Source organism: Delphinapterus leucas, chromosome 10, assembly GCF_059928025.1.
Source record: "Delphinapterus leucas isolate spDelLeu-1000000601 "Yukka" chromosome 10, BTC_Dleu_Yukka2, whole genome shotgun sequence".
In the NCBI taxonomy this organism is placed as follows: Eukaryota; Metazoa; Chordata; class Mammalia; order Artiodactyla; family Monodontidae; genus Delphinapterus; species Delphinapterus leucas.
This window is the reverse complement of record NC_143138.1, coordinates 10,393,476-10,410,622: the sequence shown is the minus strand read 5'-3', so window position 1 is coordinate 10,410,622 and position 17,147 is coordinate 10,393,476. Positions and strand designations below refer to the sequence as shown.

General features: G+C 43.0%; 1 protein-coding gene across 2 annotated transcripts in view; it reads left to right on the top strand.

The window, feature by feature from the left end:
- The first annotated feature begins 1,531 nt into the window (after positions 1-1,531).
- Positions 1,532-17,147, top strand: part of RANBP9 (RAN binding protein 9) — a 90,025-nt gene continuing 74,409 nt past the window's right edge. The window contains exons 1-2 of one of the 2 annotated variants that reach the window (XM_089918333.1): positions 1,532-2,410; positions 16,171-16,282. In XM_089918333.1, the coding sequence (XP_089774459.1) occupies positions 1,840-2,410; positions 16,171-16,282 (683 nt within the window). In that variant the 5' untranslated portion in view covers positions 1,532-1,839. The remainder of the gene's footprint in view (positions 2,411-16,170; positions 16,283-17,147) is intronic. The other variant, XM_089918332.1, reaches the window with a different exon arrangement.

Genomic DNA, 17,147 nt, shown 5'->3' with positions numbered 1-17,147 from the left:
ACTTGGAGCCCATTTATTCTACCTTGGCTAGCCAACATTTAAATAGAGCTTGGTTTACATTTAACTCGTTACTGTAATATAAATGACAGTCTTAGAACAATTTACATACAATGACATCATGTAATTTAAAGTGCAGTGGCTTGAAAAAAGTCATCAAACAGCAGGTTAGAATTATCGGATATTTTTATTAAAGAACAACAGGGCATCTAGTTGCTGGGTAATTGAGGGAGAAATTAGACTAAATGACTATTAGTTCTGGCCAGCCGTTGAGGGCTTTCAATTAAATCACCATTTACCTACCCTCTTCAAGACAAAATAATTCTCTATTCAGCAAAGAACACTCCTTGCTTATTTGGCCAAACAATTAGCACCATAATATCTTTGGAAGCAAACAAAATACCAGAATTTATATGGTGTAGATTACACGTGTAAAGCTCGATTTTGCCAGCTAAGGAAACGATAACCTAAACAAAGAGATGTGATGAAAACAAAATAGTAATGTTAGGACGGGTCAGAGAGCAACACTTGGCGAGTTGTGCCCAATTAGTCGACCAAGCAAAGCACTGTTGGGAATTGCAAAGTAGGAAGTCCTATTTTTGACTCTGCTGACCTCAGTGAATATTTCCTTGTTTTCAAAATGGTCATAATTCTTTGCTACGTAACAAAGAGGCCTGTTACGAAAACTAAGGAGTCCCTAAAACGTTTTGACGCCTCCAGAAGCCCTGCGTAAATACACCTTGTATTCGTACGGTTCGTGTTCCTGCTCTTTGATGAGATGCCAGTCTTTATTAGCATTCCTAATAAATTAGTGACACCTTCTGCCACCCTGGGTTCACTTTAAGTCCTCATAAAATTACTTAACAAGATGCTCCCTGTTTTAAGTGGGAGACTTTCCCTTCAGAAATGGTTATGAAGTATGCAGAGCAGTTGGTTCCTTAAGAAGGAGGCGGCAAACAGGGACCTGTACTGGTGCAGGAGCTGGAGCCCGAGCAGCCCGTGGACGCCGCCCGGACGTCTCGCCCCGGGGACCCGATTTGGGAGCCGGGAGCCGGAGCCGCCCCGCTCGTCCCTGGGGCCCGCAGACCGGACTCGCGGCGGCCCCAACGGGGCTCGATTACTTTCGCCTGGGCGAGAAGCGGGCCCCGCCGCGCCAGCGGGAACCCTACGGTTGGGGAGGTGGGGCGACGACAACAAAAAGAAGTAAAGTAGGAGGAGATTCTCCCGAGGAGGGCCCGGGCGAGCGGGGCGAGGCGGCGGGCTCCCGGCAGAGGCGGGGACCCCAGCGACCGGTCCACCCGGGTAAAGGCGGAGTCCGCGCGGGGCCACCCGCCTCCCTAGTGCGGTCTCCAGGCGCCGGGACCCCCGCGGGCCCGCCCTCCGCCGCCCGCACGGCCCCGCCCCCCGTTCGGCCCCGCCCCTCGCGCCGAGCTCGCCCCTCCGGCCCCGCCCCTTCGCCCAGCACCGCCCGCGCGCAGCGTCTCGCGCCGGCCCGGCCCGCCCGCCGGGAAACAGCCGCGAGAGTAGCGGCCGCGGCTGCTGCCACCGCGCCTTCTCCTCCCGCGCCCCCGCCTCGCCCCCGCCCTCAGCGCCTCGTCCCGGGCCAGCGCCCGCGCTCCGGCCAGCGTTCTCTCGGGACCTCCCCGGGCCCGGCGCCCACTTTCCCGGCTCCGAGCCCCCCAACCGTCGTGCTTTCTCCCTCTCGGCGCGCGGCCCGCCGCCTGCTTCCGGGGCGGGCGGACTGGGCGCCTGGTGCCGGCGGCCGCAGCGACAGCGCCCCCGGGAAGCGGAGGAGGAAGGAGAGAAGAGGTGGAGGTGGCCGCAGGCTGAGTCGCGGCCGGGATGTCCGGGCAGCCGCCGCCGCAGCAGCAACAACAGCAGCAGCAGCTGCCGGCGCCACCGCCGGCGGCCGTGGCCCCGGTGTCCGGAGTCGTCCTGCCGGCGCCCCCGGCCGTCAGCGCCGGCTCCTCTCCGGCCGGCTCGCCCGGCGGCGCGGGCGGCGGTGGCGGCTTAGGGGCCGCGGCGGCCGCCCTGCTCCTCCACCCGCCGCCGCCGCCGCCACCGCCCCCGGCCACCGCGGCCCCGCCGCCGCCGCCGCCGCCCCCGCCCCCGCAGCCCGCCTCGGCGGCCGCCCCCGCCAGCGCGCCCCCTGCGCCCCCTGGTCTTGCCGCGGGCCCCGGCCCGGCCGGAGGCGGCCCGGCCCCGGCTGTGGCGGCGGGCAGCAGTGCTGCGGCCCCCTTCCCGCACGGGGACTCGACCCTGAACGAGCAGGAGAAGGAGCTGCAGCGGCGGCTGAAGCGCCTCTACCCGGCCGTGGACGAGCAGGAGACGCCGCTGCCTCGGTCCTGGAGCCCGAAGGACAAGTTCAGCTACATCGGCCTGTCTCAGAATAACCTGCGGGTGCACTACAAAGGTACTGGGCGTGTGTCCTGCGGTGGGAGTGGGGCCACAGACCCTCGGGCCGCCCCCGCCCTCCCGGGGCCGGGTGTCCTCGGAGGGGACTCGCCGCCGGCTCTGCTGCTCCCAGGGTGGGATTGGGGTCGCGGGGAGAGGTGCGAGGGAAAGCAGGCGATTCTGGGAAGGGGAAGGTGAGTATAATGGTCCTGGGTAGAATGGAGCTGGTAATCCCAGGCCAGGAGCAGGACACCTCGGGGGAATCCAGGATGACAGGACATAACTCGCTTTCCGATTTCCCTTTGAGATAAATCGTAGGGCTGGGATGGAGGAATCTATGGGCTCGGAGTTGGGTTACATTGTTCTCCAGGTGGTGTTGGGTCAGGCGCTCTCCTCTTACGTGGGGGGAAGAGAGGCACGATTCTGAGGGATAATTTCTAATTAAGGGAGAGCAGGGATGTATAGGGGGAGGAGTAATCAGTGGAGGATTTTGCCCCAAATTAAGCTAGAGATTGTCTAGGGGAACACAAGGGCCGGGGCCCCAAGTTTGCCGTCAGTGTATCTTGCTAAAAGCAACTGGAGGGTACGAGAGGTGAAACCTCAGGAGTACGTGTTTTCTTAGGGGAGCAGTAACCTACCACGACTGATTGGATATGCCCTATATTTATGTGTTGGCATTATGAAAGTCTCGTTGAAAACAGGGATTTGTTAAAAACGCTATTTAGCATTTTAAAGAAAATTGGCTCCTATTTTCCACCTGCAGTTAAAAAAAGAGCCTTAGGCTAGTGCTCTCCCCCTCCTCCCTCACCTACCTCTCCTATGTTAAAACAAAGCTTTAAGCAGATCAGTTGTATATAAAATTATAAATTGCTCTGGGAGTTTTTGAAATGTAGCCCACATTAATAACACACATCAAATTTACTTATCTGGGGGAAAAAAATCAATCCAATGTGTCAGTCTATCTGGAAACAAATCCAGTTTTTTAGGCCCCAAACCTGCTGCTTTTACATTCAGAGCAGCCTCATTTTGATTGGCTTCAAAGGGAGGGTCTTTATCAGATCCTAGTGACATGGATATAGAGGGTATAAACAACCATTGTGGTGAAATTCTTAAAGTTTACTGGACTGAAATTTGAGAAGAACCTTGATAAATAAGTTACTATTTAATCAGGAAGGAGAATGGCCACCGAAGTCTTCCAAATGATTTGGCTGCAAAGTATAACGCACAAAAATAGGCCTTGTTGAATATTCCTTCCTTTTATCCATAGATCCAGAGAAGTACTTTCAATTTTAAATGTTATGCTTCTTAATCTAAATGGCTGAAATTTTCAAAATATTGGACGTTTGGTTTTTCTTAAGTTAGGACGTTTTGTTAATATCCTGTGAAGGCTGTTGTTTAATTTTGTGTTTTAATTTGTGTGAACAGTGCTATGTATGAAGTGTTTACTTCTGATCTGGCTACCAGAATGCTTTTTGTCAGACTCCACAAAACTTTACTTTAAATTTTATGGTTGATGGTTGATAGTTGGCTTATAAAATCAGAGGGAGTAGATATAAGAGATTATTGAACAAAGAATTCTAGCTTTCCGAGTCCTGCCATCATTTGTGATTTTAGGCATGTTACCAGACAGGGTCTCAGTTTCTTCCTCTGAGTGATGAGGGAGTTGAGCTGGGTGTTGGTAAGGAGATTTCCAGCTCTGAATTTCCATACCTAAGATCTGTGATTATAGTCTATTTAGCACTGTAACATGCCTTGACTAGTTTTACTAACTACTTTTACATAAAATTGATGATTTGGGTCACGCAAAAGTGCAGCTTATGTGAAATCGGTTGGAGTTTGGAATATTTATGACACTGCTGTCTCAGTTATTTTTCCTCTTGGCCTCTTTATTACTTTCTGTTGTGTAATACTAAGATTCACTTTCTGGAAACTTCACTCTTTTGTAAACATAAACCATTATTTCTGGAAGAACAGATTTTGCTGTTTGTCATTCCTTTTCTTTCCTCTCGCTTTTTTCTATCTCCCCTTTGTCTCTCCCTTCCCCCTTGTCACAAACACGGGCCCCTTTTCCCCTTCTACTGCCTCTTCCTCGTCTTGTTATTTTAATATGTGCCTGTGTGTTTTTCCTGTTGTTTTTCTGTGTGCCTTCAGAGTGGACCACACCAGAAGTTACTGGGTATCTAAGCAAGGGGGAAGTGTCTTAGGTAGTGGTAAGCAAATTTGAAGTCACAAAATAACATTAAAAACTATTGTTCTTAAAGTATTTTTGCATATTACAGAATTTCAAAAGATTGATGATAATTATTTTCCATATGATGAGGATTTTTCTTACCTTTGAAATATAAATTTCTTTTGGTCTGAACGTATTCTGTTTTGAAGATGTTATTCTTCTAAATTGGAGTTACTCTTTTGGAAACAGTGGGGTTCCTTAAATGATTTGAAGGAATTAATGTTAAACAGTGTCAGCCATACAGACCAAGTTGATTGGATTGCAGAGGAATTGGGTGTGTTTACTACCTGTTAAAAATTTTTAGAAGACTTTTTGCTTAGCAGTCACACACCAACTGTTGAAATCCTCAAGCATGGCCCCTTTTGTTTTTGAAATTCTTGCCAGCTTTGAATAAGTATAAATGTGACAAGTTTAGACCTAAGTTATAATGATCACTTTATTCCAATTTAAAGCATTTTAATGAATATGACAATGGGTTTGATTAGTCTAAATGTTTCAGTTACAGGTTGCATTTTTATATTTGTGAAGTTACCACGATTTGTTTACTTTGCCAAGCGTTTTGATACATACACTCAGGAGCATGTTAGTGAATTTGCATAAGATGGTGGAGTTCTCATTTAAGACGAGAAAAAGTGGGAGCACCTGGAAGTTAGAGCTTCCCAGTCACAAGTAAGCCAGGATTGGAAACTAATTTTCATTGATTTTAGATTCAGTGTTCTTTCCACCACACTGTATTGCCTATTTCAATTTGTATGAGACTTAATTATCTCAAGTAGTTAAAATCCAGTGATCACATTTATAACTTTTTGAAGAATAGTTGACTTTGAAGTTGATGTTGAAAGTACTTCCTCTGGGGAAAGTGCTACCTGGAGCACACTAATGCCATGGAAAAGTCCAGACGCTTTGATTATACTGATTTAGGGCAGCTTAGAAGAAATGTAAGATAAGTGAAAGTTGGGAATGATAGGAAGAAATGAATAGTGAACTGCACCTTCTAACTGAAGTATTATTAACAGTGACCAAATCGGTTGAACTTTTGGTATGCCCAGCTCCCCTCCCCCTCCGTATCACCAGCCACTAGGCCTTTAACGTGTCCTCAGTTTAACTGCTTATCTAATTTCTTGCACTTCTTTACGTAGAATAAGTATCTCAACACATATTTGCTTGCTTACCAATACAAATGTCTTTAGAGATTTATGGGAGGTGATACAAAAATGTGCTTCAAAATCAAGGAATTTAAAAACCAAGCTTTCCCAGGGATCCCTTTGCCAAAATTGAGCTTTAAGAATGCTAGTTATAACTGCAAGGATTAAGTGATTCTAATAATCATATTTAACAGAAGTAGACAATAGTAATGTTTTTTTTTGTAATGGTTTATTGAGCAATTGCTGTAGGGCAGATATTCTTCTAGACAATTTGTATATATACCTTACTCTCTATTTATTCATTTTGTTTATTCAACAAGCTTTTAGTGAGTGTTTACTTTGTGCCAGGTTTTGGATACTCAAAGGTGAATAAGACACTGTCTTTGAATTCGAAGAGCTCAAAGGACATCAAGCAGTGTGTGTAGTAGGGAAGTGTCATAGAGTACTGTGGAAGATGGGGGAGGATCTGCTGCAGGCTGCCCTTGTCAGGGGTGAAGTTGGTGGGTCAGGGAAAGCTTCTTGAAGGGGATGAGGCCAGCGGTCAGTCTTAAAAGATGAGTATGATATAGGGGAGGAGGGGCTGGGCATTACAAGGGAAAAAGCATAAACAAAAGCATAGAGGAGAGAATTATTCTATATGTTTGGATCTACAAGCAATATGGGGTTGTTGGAATTTAAGTGTGTGACAAGGTACAGCTGGGAAAAGATCATGCGAGGCCTTATAGAATATTTTATCGAGCTTGGATCTTATTCTGTAGGAGACAAAGAATCATCTAAGGATTTTAAGTAGGAAGTGACTGGCTCATTTTCATCTTTGTCAGATTATACAACTAATTGGGAGGTGGACTGGAAATAGCAGACTCATTTAGAAGGCTGTTGCAAACCACATAAGAAATAAGGACCTGAACTGGTCAGTGGTGGGGGCAGAGAAGAGCAGACATATCTGTGATCTGTGCTGAAGTAAATCTGACTGGATATGATGGAATGATGGAGAAATCAAGGCTGATGCTGGGTTTCCAGCCCTGTTAGGTTTTTGCAGTGAACCGTGAAGCAAATAATGATCGCAAGAAGTACACTTAGAGGTAAGTGAAAATGGGAATCTTAGCCATGTGATCTGACCATGTAAACCAGAAGAAGCCAAAGAAATAGCGTTGGAGAAAGAACAGAAAGAGGTCTTCTGGAGTTAGGGTGGCTCTGTGTCATCACCACAGCTGGAGTTCCTGATTTGTCACTCTAATGTTCAGATGATTCAGCTACAGTGCTAGTTTCTGGTGGTTTTCTGTTCTTTTCCCTACTAACTGGTTTATCCTTTTTCCTATTTTAAACTCCCAAGAGACTCAGCAGATTGGCCTAGCTAGTTGCCATCTTTCTTAGTTGGGCAGAGCTTTTCATTCTGTGCTGTGGAGTGAATTGGTGGCCTTCCCGTAGATGCTGACCTGTGTTGAATCAGCTGGAGGGGTGTGAGGGTTGTTATGAAACACAAAATGTCCTCCTGGTGGAAGGATAGTGTGGGCCCCACTCCTCTCAGTAGGGACAGTGTGGGGGTCAGTTTCTCCTAGGAGGGGCTGGCACGTACCATCATTGACCTGAGCCTGGAGGAGAGGCTGAGGTCATGACTGACCTGGGAGTCGCCTGTAGCTGGTAGTTGAAACTCAGAGTGTGAGAGAGAGTGAGTAAAGTGAGAAGAGCAGTGGGCCAAAGATGGAACCCTGAGCAAGACCAACATTAAAAGACTGCAGGGAGCCCAAGAAGGAGTAGTTAAGAGGCACCTGGACAGCGGGGAGGGTGGTGTCACAGAAGCTGAGCAGAGGAGTGTCAGAAATGAGGAAGTGAACTTTAGTGTCAAATGCAACATATAGGTTTAGTGACATAGGCACAGAAAAATTTCCACTGGATTTGGAAAGTAGTTTGTTGTGACCTTAGGTAGAGCAGTGTGAATTGAGTGATGGGGGCAGAAATCAGGGTCAGTAGGAGGTACCAAGCAGAAAGTATAGTGAATATAGGTTATTCTTGAGAAATATAGATGAGGAAAGAGATTAGTCAATACCTGGAGGAGAATGGAGGTTAGGGCAGCTGTGGGTTTTTGTTTTTTTTTGTTTTTTTTAATGGTTGATATTGGAGTTATGTTCTCTCTGGAGATTAGCTTATAACATCAGCATGTAAGATGAAAATCCACATACTTAAAATTATCCCTAGAAAACCCTTTGGAAGGTACTGTGTTAGAAACTATTGTATCATTTCTAAGTAGGCCTAGTTTTAGTTTGGCTGCGTGGGTAAAACTGAAGTGACGTAAGTTAGATGACAGTATGATGTTAGTGCAAGGTATGGAGTCTCAATAAATGTCTACAGAATTTAACGTGTTTTAACAAATAAGATAAATAGTACCAATACTTGGTTTTATTACCTTAAAGTTAAAAAAAAAGTTCATTATACTAACCACCAACCCCAGTGCATTATTGACAATGATTTATAACACAGAGACATATAATTTTATGAGAAGGATATACTTTTTTGGGACACTGTGCCCTTATAGATCGAAGGGAAGGAGAGTAAAGAGGGAGAGGATGAAAATACAAGCTTGGGAGGCTGACAGAGTAAGGACTTGGAGGGAGGAAGGTGGTTCAGAAGCTTAAGATGCTTGCCCTTGAAGAGGAGAGGAGTACGTACTGTTCCTTCGATAACAGTGGAAGAGGTGGACTGGTGTAGACAGACGAGTTAGTAATGCGCGAGAGGAGAGTAGAACATAACCATATATATGTGGTTGGTATATGGTATAATGGTGGAGTCCCATTTCAGTCCCGTTTTGTGATAAAGGAGGTGAGGTAGTTTGCTCACTGAATTCAAGTAGAGGACTTAAAGCCTAAAGTGAATGATGGAGATGTGGACCATCTTCATCTTTCTAAAGATTGCTGTGTGGTATTGATAACAGTGGAGGGTGCCAGCTGACATCATTAGTTCACAGTGGTGACTGTTTGCAGGACGGTTGGACTTTATTCCGCAAAGGCCAGCTGCCCAGTGCAGGAGTAGGGAAGGTGGATTATAATGTTGATTTAAGGCTGTGGTTTTGCTGGCTGGGTTTGATGGAAGGATAGGCATATGAGGGAAATCAAGATATTTGGGAGCTTTTAAATAATTACCATGTATACCATCCTGGAAGAGGAAAGAGAAGAACAAACAAACAAGAAAGGGTTCAGTGCACTGGAGTTCCTTGACTTTTTTTTTTTTGCGGTACTCGGGCCTCTCACCGTTGTGGCCTCTCCTGCCGCGGAGCACAGGCCCCGGACGCGCAGGCCCAGCGGCCATGGCTCACGGGCCCAGCCACTCCGCGGCATGTGGGATCTTCCTGGACCGGGGCACGAACCTGCGTTCCCTGCATCGGCAGGTGGACCCTCAACCACTGCGCCACCAGGGAAGCCCTGGAGTTCCTTGAATTTTGAAGTGCAGAGTGAATTCTTTAGACACGGGAGAGGATAGGAGGGTGTGTTCTAGGGGAAGATGTCGGTATTTCCACTGTAATGCCAAAATTGTGTTGCTGGAAAAACTTAATGTTTTTCACAGAATTGCACACTAAAAGTAACAGGGCTTATGGGAAAAATAGGGCTGGGGCAGACCACTTAAAACCTATGGAACTTTGTAACCAGAGCACTACAGAAATAACAGTCCTAATACAATACAAGCCCAGTTAAATTTCCACTCCCATGTGTGCCCAACATCACAGGCTGCTGATCCTTCACAGCCTTCAACCCTGGGGTTTGGTCTTCCTTGTTAGAGTTGTAAGTTCTTGACAGCTGTTTAATCAAAAATAAAAATCTGATTCAGGGTTTAGCTCTTTTCACCTTTTTTTTTTTTTTTTTAAAGCAATTGGAAATGCATAGCTTTAGCTATTAGAATGGCTAAAATCCAAAGAAAACCTGGCCACGACAACTGCTGGTGAGGGTGCAGAGAGCACCAGGAACTCTCATACTCTGCTGGTGGGAGTGCAAAATGATACAGCCACTTCGGAAGATGGTTTGGCAGTCTCTACCAAAGCTAAACATAGTTTACCATATGATCCAGCAGTTGAGTTCCTAGGTGTTTACCCAACTGGTTTGAAAACTTACGCCCATACAAAAACCTGCATGTAAGTGTTCATAACGGCTTTTCTCATAATCACCAAAACCAAGGAACAACCAAGATGTCTCTCAGTAGGTGAATGGATAAACTGCAGTACATCCATACAATAGAATATTATTCAGTGATAAAAAAGAAATGAGCTATCTATCCACACAGAGACACATATGGATCTTAAATGCATATTGCTGAGTGAAAGACTCCAGTCTGAAAAGATAACATACTGTATGATCTCAGTGATATGACATTCTGGAAAAGCAAAACTATAGAGCTAGGAAAAAGATGAGTGGTTGTCGGGCTTGAGGGGATGGAGAGAGGGCGAGTGAGGCAAAGAACGGGATGTTTTAGGTCAATGAAAGTATTCTGTATGATGCTGTAATTGTGGCTGCATGAAACTGTGTGCTCATCAAACCCTCAGAATTTTAGGACATAAAGAGTGAACCTTAATAGGTACATATTTTTTAGAAAGTCACTTGGTGGGGGAGATCCCAGTGTAGAATGTAGAATGTGACAAAACAGTGTAACTATATTACAAATATATGAAGCAATCTCAGAAGAGGAGGGAAAAGGCACTGACCTAAATAAGTAACTGGAAATCAGTGGAGTCTGTAAAACTAAAGGTAAAAGAAACTATATAAGCACTGAATTCTTGTTGATAAGTTGCATCCCAGGGGGATATGAGTTAACAATTCTGATACTGCTGTCCATGTATACTAGAACTTAACAGTTAAATCAGTGGATGGTGCACAGTGGGAGCTAGGTTTCTCACCACTGGAGTGGTTAGAATGATCCACATGGTAATGGATTAGAGTTGGAGACAGTAGTATGAACTAATGTTCAGTTTAATATGTACACAGATGATTAAATAAAAAGCACAGGTGTGTGTATATACAGGGGTTTAGTGTACACACATATATTTCTTCGCTCTTGTCAATGAGAGGGCCTAAAAGCAGTGACACCCCAGTAACTGTGAGCCTACCTAGTACCTAGATCTTGGATTCTAATGCCATTTGCCCATAAAAGGAGCCAGGGCCCCTTGGAGAAATGGCTGATTCTAGGACTAGGGCAGGAAATGCACAGGATGAGCTTCCAGCATCTTGTAGTGCCAGAAAGTAACAAAAACAAAAAACACATAATGGAGGTATGTCAGAGCGCCAGAGCAGCCAACTGAAAAAGCTCCCAGTGGCTAAACGGGGAACAGTTTGAGCAACAAAAGAAATGAACTAGTCTTGAATTATAACCCAAAGTATAAAATAAATATGCATGAGATGCATGAGTCCATACTGATATAAACAAAGAGGAAGTATCTTAGCTTTTTTTGATCTGTACTGCACTTGAATTTTCCCCAGATGGGTTAATACAGTGGCAGGTATAGCAGTTCCTGAAGCCACCAAACACTGGGCACAATAGGAATGCACTTCTGGAGGAATCCCAGCTTTTTTGACTTTGGGCCTCTGTATATTGCTAAAATTTTCTCTTTAATTCATTAATGTACTGGGAAAAGCTGTGTTATGAGCTGAGTGACTTCTTTATTATGCTGATATCATTGCCATGTTTATCAAGTGCATGTGGGCTAATTTGTATTCAAGAAATGTGCTTTGTAGCAAAACAGACTTTACTGCAATTTAATATTTCTGAGGTGGAGTAGTTTCAGGTGATGTCAGCATCCAGAGTGTGGCTCCAGGAAGAATGATTGAAATTAGAATGGAAGTCAGTGGGGATAAAGAGGTCCGGGAATTAAAATGCAGAAACAATAAAATAATCAAAATTAAGTGTTAACATGTGTTAATGTTGTGTGGAGGGCATATAAAAAAGGTTAGACCGAGTCAGAGAGACTAGAGAAAGAATAATTGAGGAAGTAAAACTTGAACTAAGATAGGAGGGCTGAGGAGGACCTGGCCAGTCTGAGAAGGAAGGGTACACAGCTTTCCAGTTAGAGGGAGTAGCTTGGGCACAGCCTGGCCTGGCCAGTGTGGCTGGAGCAGAAAGGAGGAGGTGGAAAATGCAGAGGGAGGGCAAGATCAAACAAGGTTTTCTGGAAGTTTATCTTTTTCTAGGCTGAATGGGAAGGAGTGTTAGTTGTCTTGAGGGCTAGTGGTACAAGGAAGGCTGATTTATATTTTCGGAAGGGCACTTGGCTGCAGGTTGGAGAGTGGAGGGCTCTGGGGGAAGGCTTTATTCAAACCCTTTCTGTTTCAGTTAAATGCAGTCAACAGATTGAATAGGAGGAGGTGACCTTGCTAGCCTTAGAGTCCTGAAGCAGTACATGTATTTTCTTCTTGAACCATCTAGAAAACACTTAACATTGAAGACTGTGGTTTTAAAAATGTACACTTTGGTAGTGTGAGGGTTGTACTTTGGTCACCACAGAATTGAAGGCAATAAACTTCCTGCTGATGAACATTATTAGACATAGGCTCTTCACTCTGATAGTAATATCTTGTATCTCAACTTTTTCTTGAGTCTTTACATCTTAAGGTTAATTTTAAAATGGAACAAATCCTTTTAACATTTACAGAATTTTTCTATAGTGTCTTGGTAGAGCATAATGAATATACTAAAACCTTGAAGATTTATGACTCTAGTTCTTTACAGTTATTTTTGCATAATGGTAAGATGTAGGGGATTTTAAATCAGACACAGATTTAATGCACGATTCTACCAATTTTGGGCAAGTTATATAATCTCTGTAAGAATTTCTCCATTTTTAGAAATGAGGTTAAATTATACCTATTTCACAGATGTCGAATGAGAAAAATCTATACAGAAGCACCTAATACTTTGAGAGATTGTTTACTCTCAAATATTAGTTTTCTTTCTCTTTTCCCACAAAAGTAGCTAGAATAGGAGGTGGGAATACATGTGAAGTGATCCCAGAACGTTCACTGTAACTAAATCTTTCCTGTGGGCTCAGAGCTCGCACTGGATCAGGCTTCTTGAATTTAAATCCCAGCACAAATCCTGGTTTGGGATTCTCACCCAGCAGTACGACCTGAGTTTCTTTATCTGCCCTTGGCTTCCTCAACTGTGAAATGATAATAAATAGTACCTACTTCATAAGTTGTTTTGAATGTGAAATGAGTTAATAAATACAGTGCTTTTATTTATTTATCATTTTAAAAATTGAAGTACAGTTAATTTACAATGTTGTGTTAGTGTCAGATGTACAGCATAGTGATTCAGTTATACATACATACGTATACATGTTTTTCAGATTCTTTTCCATCGTAGGTTATTACAAGATATTGAATATAGTTTCCTGTGCTATATAGTAGGTCCTTGTTATTTATCTGTTTTATGTATAGTAGTGTGTATATGTTAATCCCAGACTCCTAATTTGTCCACCCTACCCACCCCCCCATCACCCTTTGGTAACCATAAGTTTGTTTTCTCTGTCAGTACAGTGCTTTTAGAATGGTGCCTTTCACATAGTATTAAATGTATGTCAACTGTTATCACTTACTATTATTAAGTATACTTTGAGATTCCCTTATCCCTAAAAGTTTTGGTCACTTCTCTTCAGAAAAACCAAAACCAAAAATAAGGGCTAGTTGATTTAGGATTCCTGGGTTAATTGGGGTTTTCTTTAGATTTATTTTTAACTGTCTAAATTTTAAAAATGCTTTTAGTTTACATGACCTTTTCCCAGGCAGCCAATTATTTGAACATAATGTTACCGAAAAATATATTTTGCTGAAACCATAATTTATTAAATGTCTGTTTTTAAAAAGTGATTAGTGTATCATTCTGCAGATTTATGCCGTTACTTTCTTCTGCTTAGCTCCATGTAAATACTACCTGCATATATTAAAGCAGTTTTATCAGCATCTGTACATTGCTGCTTCCATTTTTATCTTTCTAGCCAAGTTTATCACCTCTCAGTGTTCATCCTGCTGAGAACTTCTGCCCATAAGACATATACTTAATATGAATGGTAATAGAGTGGCTGAGTTCATTTAGTTCCTTTTAGGCCATGTGAACATGTGCTAATTTGCATTGCAAGTGTAAACTTAACTGTTTAATGGTAGGATACGCATTGATAATTTGACAGAGTGTATGGTAAGGGAAGATGTGATCTCATTGGTGTTTGATGGTTCTTGTATAAACAGGATATAATTTTTGACTGATAAGAGGTGTTTAGTTTTAAAACAGTCATGGTAAATTTGAGAAGGGGAGTTCTGCTACCCATGAAGGTAATGGTATAGTCTGACTGAAAGATTAATGACATAAGTTTGTATTGGGTGAAGCATATCTAACTAGAACACCTGAGTAATGATTTGGAGCATTGTTGCTCATACGGCCCTTTTCGGGATTGTGGAGTCTGTCTCACTCACTCTCTCTGAATACTTTCTGACATGCTACTTCAGCTTTATTCTTCTGGTGGTTTTATGGGCATATTTTCTCTTGCTCACGTGGTTTTGTTCACATGCTAGCTTTCAACGTAATTTGTGTCTTGGGTGATGGACAGGGGAGGTGATCTTAGTGAATAAAACTCTGGGTTAGATTGAGGAATAGCTAATTTAAAAAGTTTAAAAGCCTTTATCTAACAGATTCCCTAAAGATGTCAGCATTAGTATGGTTATTATATTGCTTTCTTAAAAAAGAAAGAAAATACAATGAGAGGTTAGATATGTTTCTCAGAAGGCTGTAATTGACCAAAGAAATTTTATGGATCAGCCTTTGGATAGAATTAATGATCAAAGATTAATGATTTTTTTTTTACATATTAAAATTTTTAATTTTTCTAAACACCAACAATGCAGTTTTGCTAAAGTTACAATTTTGGAAAATTGACTGGCCTCAAGACCACTCCCAGGCTTTCTGTCAAGTGTATCTGTCTGTGTATCTGGTCTCTACCATCTCAGGGCTGTGTGCATTTCTCCCAGGACTTGGGGTGGGGTAAAGGTGGGTAGAGAAGATTTTCTAAACGTCTCCTGGAGTATAGAGCCCAGGAGAGTCCTAAGTGAGGCCCTGGGCTCCTTGAATGCTGTGTATAGTAACCTCTCTCTGCCCTTGTCTCCCAAGCTCTCTTTTGCCTTCCTCAGGTTTGGTATCTGGGAGGTTTGATTTTCCAGAGGAAATTAAATATGTTTTAAAACGATTGATTGATTGATTGATTGTTGTGTTGGGTCTTTGTTTCTGTGCGAGGGCTTTCTCCAGTTGCGGCAAGCAGGGGCCACTCTTCATCGGGGTGCACGGGCCTCTCATTATCGCGGCCTCTCTTGTTGCAGAGCGCAGGCTCAGTAGTTGTGGCTCACGGGCCTAGTGTTCTGCGGCATGTGGGATCTTCCCAGACCAGGGCTCGAACCTGTGTCCCCTGCATTGGCAGGCAGACTCTCAACCACTGCGCCACCAGGGAAGCCCTTAAATATTTTTATGTTGAATTATATTACAATAAATATTACCAAATGCTTTCCTTTTACGTTGTTCCCCATCTAACTTAAGTTCAGGCAGTTGAAATGTGGATGATGAAATGAGTGAAACCATCAAAATCTATCCAAAGTTTGGATCTAACCAACAAAATTGTAAATTCTTAAAGTAAGAAAGCTGTTTTGCCAATTCAATCTAATTATAAAAATTTCACTTAAAAAAATAGTGTATGAGGGCTTCCCTGGTGGTGGGGTGGTAAAGAATCCATCTGCCAATGCAGTGGACACGGGTTCAAGCCCTGGTCTGGGAAGATCCCACATGCCGCGGAGCAGCTAAGCCCGTGTGCCACAACTACTGAGCCTGCGTGCCGCAACTATTGAAGCCCTGCTCACCGCAACTAGGGAAAGCCTGCGCACAGCAATGAAGACCCAACGCAGCCAAAAACAAAATAAATAAATTTTAAAAAATAGTGTATGATACAGATGCTTCTGGTTTAAAAAGTTAGGCCATTTGGCAAAAAAGTGTTGTTTAGGAATTAGATAGATTATATGCAAATTTAGATCTAATAAAATTATCATATTCTCATCTTGTTCTTCAAGTGTATCCTTTTGTCTCTTAAAAATACCGGCTACCTTAAAATACTTTATTTAATTTGCATAAAGGACTGCTAGGTTCAGTGTGCTTAGATTCTGAAATTTTATCAAAACTAGTAATAGTGTGAAGAGTTCCATGTTTAACTTGGGCTATTTTGCATATTGGATTAATTGTGATGATAAATGTGTTATTAAGTCTTTGATTATTTGTACTGATGAAAGCAGAAATGTATATCTCATTCAAAAACCATATTGGTTCCTGAATTATTTGTTAAGATTTTCATTTGATTATCTCTCTTGATTTTTTTTTTCCTTCCTGTTCATTATGCAGGTCATGGCAAAACCCCAAAAGATGCAGCTTCAGTTCGTGCCACGCATCCAATACCAGCAGCCTGTGGGATTTATTATTTTGAAGTAAAAATCGTCAGTAAGGGAAGAGATGGGTAAGTGTACATTTTGATGGGAAAATCGTTTGCTTACGGGTAATTATTTTTGCTTTGATTCATAACCGTTTATGATGTATTTGGAAAATTGGAATTTTTTGGAAATTTTGGTAATTGGAAAAGTGGAATATGAATATTCTAGTATAGCATGTTGTACCTGGCTCTGCTTAAATACTAGTTGAAGTTAACACTTGAGTTGGTGAAATTACCAGGTTTTTCTGGTAGGTTTGTCGTTAAAGTGGAGAATTGGAATAAAACAGTAGAGAGATAATGACTCATTTTCCATGCCTTTCTTACACTGCCATTTTCTGAATTCTGCTGAGAAATTAAATCTTCTCAAAGGTAGTTAACCAAAACCAAAAGGTGATTCATAGATATTTTACAGGGATGGGGCCTCAGAATTTTAGGTTTAGATCAGGGAAATGTATGTTTGTACGCTCTCAGTTGGAGGCCATTCCCAAGTATTAGGATGTAGTTTAGAAGCTTCCAAATGAGAACTTCATGTAGATGCTAGAACCAACTTTTATATCATGGCTTTTCAACTTGAGATCACTGGGTGTGTGTGTGTGTGTGTGTGTGTGTGTGTGTGTGTGTGTGTGTGTGTGTGTGTGTGTGTGTGTGTGCGCACACATCAGAGTCACTTAGGGGACTATTAAAAATATAGTAGTTTGGGTCTTACCCCAAAAGTTCCTTAATCAGTATTTTCAGATGTAGAGTTTGGAAGATAGGCATTTTGAGAAAGCTCCACAGGGAATTTCGGTGCATCCCTCTGATTGAGAGCTAATTACGTAGAATCATTGGATCTATCCTGTGGTATTTCCTGATAACTTCATTGTGGTATCAGAGATCCTTTAAAGCATCTATA